Consider the following 6,000-nt stretch of genomic DNA (forward strand, 5'->3'; position numbering starts at 1 on the left):
CTGGCTTAGACCACAATCTCTCCTGCTCACCTTCCCTGTCTGTTTTGCTTACAAGTCTGTATCCATAGCAGCATTTCAGTCATGTCAGCTATCACAGTATCATAATATGCATTCTACCACATTCACCTAATTAAAATGAACTGTATTGCAGTCTTAAGTGCAATTGAATTAACAATTCAAAACAGCACACACTTCATATCTGCCAGTTTTAATTCTAGAAAAACTGCAGTGATAAGGAGTAAAGACTTCATACCAATGTATAACAAAACTACTTGCAAACAAAGAACTGACAACCTCTAACTTCATCCAAAAACTACATGGGAAACAAAACCAATGCATTTTACAGGATCAACTTTTTGCTTGAAATTTCACATAACAAAAAAATGCAGTGTAACCAGCCACAGCAATGACTTTGGACAAAAAACAGAGGCAGTAGAGGAAACCTCAAACTCAGATGGCATTTTTAGTCCGTCAGAAACAGTGCTTTCTATACAGTAATAAAAAGCCTGTTTAAATAGTCAGGTCTTTGGTCAGTTATCAACAGTTAGCATATACAGAAGTTAAACTATGTTATCAATCACTGCAAATGACTGACAAACTCTTAATACTGATGTGCTTTCATTTAAAAAAAAATATCACGAGACTCAAATCAATGCTGTGTGTTTAAAAGCCAAAAGTTTCTAAAATTTTTAAGTTATTACAAAATCCAGATATTAATTCTGATTCCACATATCCCTTTCCATCACAGTCGAAATCAGATTCCTAGCAAAAAAACCCCTCTTTGAGCCTACTTCTTTTTAGTAGCCATGCAACTCTAAAGCATCTGTAATGTCTATAATAAAGTACTGCAGTATCTGTATACATTTAAAATTAATAATAAGAGTACAGCATAATCCAAAAAGTACTTACGACTGGCAGTAAGCAAGGCGCAGTATGAAATGGGAGATATGATCTTTTCTTCTTGCCTCATAATCATCCTCAGCCAAAGCCTATAGAACATATTCTTATTATTTTGGAGAAATAATCTCTCCCAGATTAAAAATTTACAATCAATTTACCATTGGTCTTCAACAGTGTATCAATACTCATCTTTTAGACAAAAAATGCAAACTTATTGAGGAAGGGGGTTACCCTAAAGAAAGAATTATATACCTTCAAAGAAAAACTACACCTCTGACAAAACGACCAAACTGCAGTTCTAGAAACAGCATTTCATCACCTCTATTCTTAGTCATCATTGTTGAATGGTGTAAAGAAAGTAAAGTGCAAGAGAGTTCCATGTTTTGATCTTTACTTACTCTGTAGGGAAACTTCAGTTTCCGGAACTCAGCCTCCAGCTTGGTTTTGTATAAATCAGTTCCTCTTACATAGCTCACACCAAGATTTTCAACTACTTTGAGCACTGGGCAAAAAAAGAAAAGGTCCGTGTTAGAGACAACATGCTGAAATCGATTTCTCACGGCTTGGGAAAGAGCACAGGAATTGCTTCTAGTGGTATGAGGAGCAAAAAGGTGAGAAATATGGAGGATGAAGTGCGGCCTGTGAGTCCTGAACAGCTGGCCCAGTTCTGGGATCCATACTGCCAACAAGGAAAGGGAGACAGCTAACTGATGGATCAGTCTCAGAACATCGGTTTCAACTCTAATGGAAACTTGGATCCAGCAGTTTTCAGGACTTCAGGGGAAGCTCTGGCTGCCAGGCACAACGATCTGAAATGTAGTCCTGAGCCATCAAATATGTCACAACATCTACAGAAAGTGAAACGTGCTCATAAAACCCCCCGGTGTAAACCGAACTACAGAGTCCCGACAGCTACAATGAACCCTCATTGTAAAATCTCTCTCAGCTCTCCGAAACGCCCAAAGCAACGCGTTTTCCCTTAGCTGGAGCTCATGGCAGCACGAACAGCCAGCCCAGCTCCCGTTTATGTCAGGGGAACACAACATCCAGGCCCGCCAGAAATACACACAGCCATGACAGGAAGGATCCAAGGCATCGAGCTAGAGAAGGGACGGGAGGAAGGAGAAGGAAAAGGGGAGAGGGGGGAGGAGGAGGGAGGTGGAAGGACGGAGGGAGGGAGGGAAGGAGGGAGAGACGCTACTCACGCTTCAGGCGGTCGATGGCAAAGCTCTCAAACTCCAGCAGGGAGATGCTTTCCGTGGGGGGCTCCAAGTAAAACTGCAGGCTGTGAGGGTACTGCTCCCGCCGGTCTCCAGCCAGCCGCGTATGCTTCTGCCTCGCTCGGCTGGAGAACTCCATCTCCCGCGCCCCCGGGCTGCCTCTGGCACGCTCCCGACCGACACCGACCGACACAGCCCGGCCAGACCCCGGCCTGCGCCCGCCTGGCCCCGCGCCCCAGCTTCCCGCGCTCCGCCGGCCCCGCCTACTTCCGCACATGGCCACGCCTCCTGAGCGGCCATTGGCTGCTGCCGCGATCTGGGCGGGGCCATGTTGGCCGTGCCCACACCCGGCATGGCGGGGAGGGGAGGTGCTGGCAGTGCCCACACCCGGCATGGCGGCCCCGGGCCGGGCAGGGAGGTGCTGGCAGTGCCCACAGCCGGCATGGCGGCCCCGGGCCGGGCAGGGAGGTGCTGGCAATGCCCACACCCGGCATGGCGGCCCCGAGGCGGGCAGGGAGGTGCTGGCAGTGCCCACACCCGGCATGGCGGCCCCGGGCCGGGCAGGGAGGTGCTGGCAGTGCCCACACCCGGCATGGCGGCCCCGAGGCGGGCCGGGAGATGCTGGCAGTGCCTACACCCGGCACGGGCGCTTTTGGCACCGTCATGTTCTACACTGTTTTACAGTTTTATAATTTTGTCATTTTTCCAAGAGAACTGCAGGACTTGCTATTTTTGCCGCTGTATTGGCCATTTTGCTGCATCTGAGGTTATGTTGTTTTATGCCCCTGCCACAAAATGCCACTTACTTGCTAATTTTCCCCTACCCAAGAAGTTGGTTAATGATCTTGCAAGAAGTTCGGACCGTAAAGGTCTGGGAAATGAGAACTGGCATACAGTTTGTGCCAACAAAAGTGAGGAAAATCAGTAGTTTAGGCTGGCAAGTTCTTAAGAGCAACAAAAGGATTATGGATCAGGACACGAACTAGTCCCGTGTTTGTGTGCAACACCTGGGACACTCCCGAGAGATCTGACTGCAGCTTTAACAAACACTGCCCTGGAAGCCGGCCTGGAACTGCAGCCTGCCTCTGTACCAGCAGATTAAACGTGGTGCTGAGCTCACCTGAGGCAGGATAATCCACTCCACCTTCAAACACAAGGTGGCCACATCCAAACTGCCTACAGTGCATAATCCTATGCTCGTGCTAATTCTCAAACTATGGCATCTCCTCTTTGGCCTGAGCCAAACCTCTGCCGCTGCAATACCTGAACGTTTTAGCAGGATAGAAAGTCAAGTTTCATTCTCCAGGACACCTCTGTAATTTTCCAGGGGAAAACATGCTATTGATATATTTTTATGTATTCATATTTTTGTAATATGTAACCGAAATCAAGTTCATATCTTTTTACATATACTAAAAAAACTTTAACCCGAAGCAACGTTTTTTTCAAATACCCACTGCTCATCCCACACAATTTCTTCCCTTCATCACCTGGCGGCAGCATGAGCTGCTTAGGAGTAAGGAGTGCCTCCGCCAAAATCCTCCTAATATTTGCAAGAAGGCGGAGTTTTTGCCTTTGACCAGTGTGTTAACACCCTTGAGATCTTACAGAGACTGGCAATGCACTGTCCAGGGCAGGTCAAGGACTTCCATCAGAGTTCCCACATTTGCTTGGAGTGCTGTATCCAGCCTGGACCAGAGGGGGAGAAGTGTGACAATGCTGAGGAGCACAGCAGACACCAGAGTTACTTTTTATTTTAATTTCTACTCATGTTTTAGGTTTTGGCACATAAGCAGCACCACACCTTTGGAAACCACGGTGTGCAGTTTGCTGTCCGTCACTAATTCCACTGAGCCATGTCCTGCTAATTTTTGACAGGTCAGCAGCTATGTATACATCTGTTTTCTTTTGTTTGTTTTACTTCTAGGGTTTTTTTTCCTTTCTTGCTGAATACTAAACCCCAGATTGTCTGTAGTTAGGTGAAGATCTACCCTGTTTGTTTGGTTTTTTAAAATTCAGTTTACTGGTGACACTAACAGCATTGCAAAAAGTGATACATAAAAATAATTCAGCAGAAATTAAGAATCAAAATTAACATCTCTGTTACTAGACTTAATTACTATATTACTAGACTTAAATAAAACTTATGATGCAAGACCTTAACCTTTGACACAAAAATAATTTTCTTGGGAAAAGAAAATAGACAAGTGAAACCCCCCCAAAATTCAAAACTCAAACTTTCTTCCTGATGCATCTGTTGAAACCTACAGATGGTAATATTTCTCACTATATTTTGGTTACTTTTTTCTAAATATATTTTCACTACTCCCACAGTAACACTACCACTGGGGGCTGATTTTTTAAGCACTTTTTAAGAGAATAATTGATGTTGTAACAACCCACCTCACAAATGTTTTACAACAACATCCATATGCTCAGCTGTCAACTGTCCCCATCATGCCATGCAAACAGTCAAATTCAGCACACCCCAAACTGTTCTGCTACTTAATTTACGCACTTTTGGGAGGAAAGGGTTAAAAGTGGAAGAAGGGCAAGGAGGAGGAGGATGGTAGATTCACTCAAGTGACCTTGCATCTGGGAATGTCAGGGTGTGGAGAATAAAAGTGTGGGGAGCCCCTATGGCTGTTTATACTCTGTTTTGAGAAGCATTTCTGTGAATAGATAACGGTGTTTTGAGAGACTTGGAGGCACTCTCATGGACATGCTTCAGCTCCTTGGTTTTGGGAGAGAGAGGGTCAAAGCTCAGAGATCATAAAAAAACCCCAGAGGAGATCACAGCATGTTGGTAAGCTACAAATGCACGGACCCTTGATAAATAGGTGCAAGCAGCAGGCCTGCCTTTCCACTCAGATGGACTGAGCCTAACAGTGCTTGCCTTTCTGCTTGTGTGTCTCTGCCAGGGTGTTGCCTTGGGATCTTCCAGTTAGCAAGGTAAGGCAATAAATTTACCCTCTGCATTTTAACTGTGTTTTTGTGCTTGTTCCAGCTGCCTGACTGTGTCAACACAGATACACAACACACACACACAGAATCCTTGTTTGCACTAAATATGTATCATTGCAGAGTTGTTACTCCCACTTTTGTTATATTAACTAGCAGAGTGCCTAACGCTAATCTGCCAGAGCCCAGTTTTTCTCTATTTGTTTAACTACATCTGCTAATAAAAGGGTAAATATGGTGATGCTTATATGTAGTCTCTCTTTCAAACGCCTTTCATCCCTCATGTCTGGGATGCTTGGATCTGTATGGATGGCAATGATTAACACAAAATGTCCCTTCTCTGCTTTGGGCTCCCTTTTCAGCTCTTGTTGTTAACTGACAATCTTACTTACTGCATGTATCATCAGCCTGATGGACTTATCATATAATTCTGTCTTCAAATATATTGTATTAATATCTTGGAGTTTTAGTGTTTTCACCTCTTAAAATGTTCTTCTTGAATAATTTTTTAACTTTTGTTTGTTCAAAATATTTATTTACATATTTTCCCCTTGTCTAACTCTATTCCTTTACTGATCTAACTTTTTCAGAAATCTTTTCTTGTAATATCTTTGTGTAATTCCTAGCCCAATTCCTATTTATTTTTTCTGTTTCACAGTTCTCCATTGTTTTAATTACTTCTTTAAATGTTTGACATCCAGGTTACACCTGGATTTCAGTTCTGACTACAATGCACAGATACCTCTGTACTTACTATAAATAGAAGGGTAAATGTTCTGAGCTGGCCTTTAAATTCCTCGGGTTCTGAAGTGAGTAAAGTATGAATCATGCAGTGAAGAGAGGTTCAGAGGGCTGCTTTAGCTGGAATATGCTCTCAGCATTAATTTATTTAAGTGGAGAGTTACAATAGTCACATCCC

The 6,000-nt window shown here is 44.0% G+C and overlaps 1 protein-coding gene across 1 annotated transcript in view; it reads right to left on the reverse strand.

Moving 5' to 3' along the window:
- Nucleotides 1-2,313, reverse strand: part of PRIM2 (DNA primase subunit 2) — a 96,539-nt gene extending 94,226 nt beyond the window's left edge. The window contains exons 1-3 of the mRNA XM_082303037.1: nucleotides 2,106-2,313; nucleotides 1,299-1,402; nucleotides 910-989 (exon numbers count right to left, since the gene is read on the reverse strand). Coding sequence (XP_082159163.1) covers nucleotides 910-989; nucleotides 1,299-1,402; nucleotides 2,106-2,259 — 338 coding nt within the window. The 5' untranslated portion in view covers nucleotides 2,260-2,313. The remainder of the gene's footprint in view (nucleotides 1-909; nucleotides 990-1,298; nucleotides 1,403-2,105) is intronic.
- Between the last annotated feature and the right edge of the window lie 3,687 nt (nucleotides 2,314-6,000).

Source organism: Coloeus monedula (assembly GCF_965178545.1).
Source record: "Coloeus monedula genome assembly, chromosome: 2".
Classification (NCBI taxonomy): domain Eukaryota; kingdom Metazoa; phylum Chordata; class Aves; order Passeriformes; family Corvidae; genus Coloeus; species Coloeus monedula.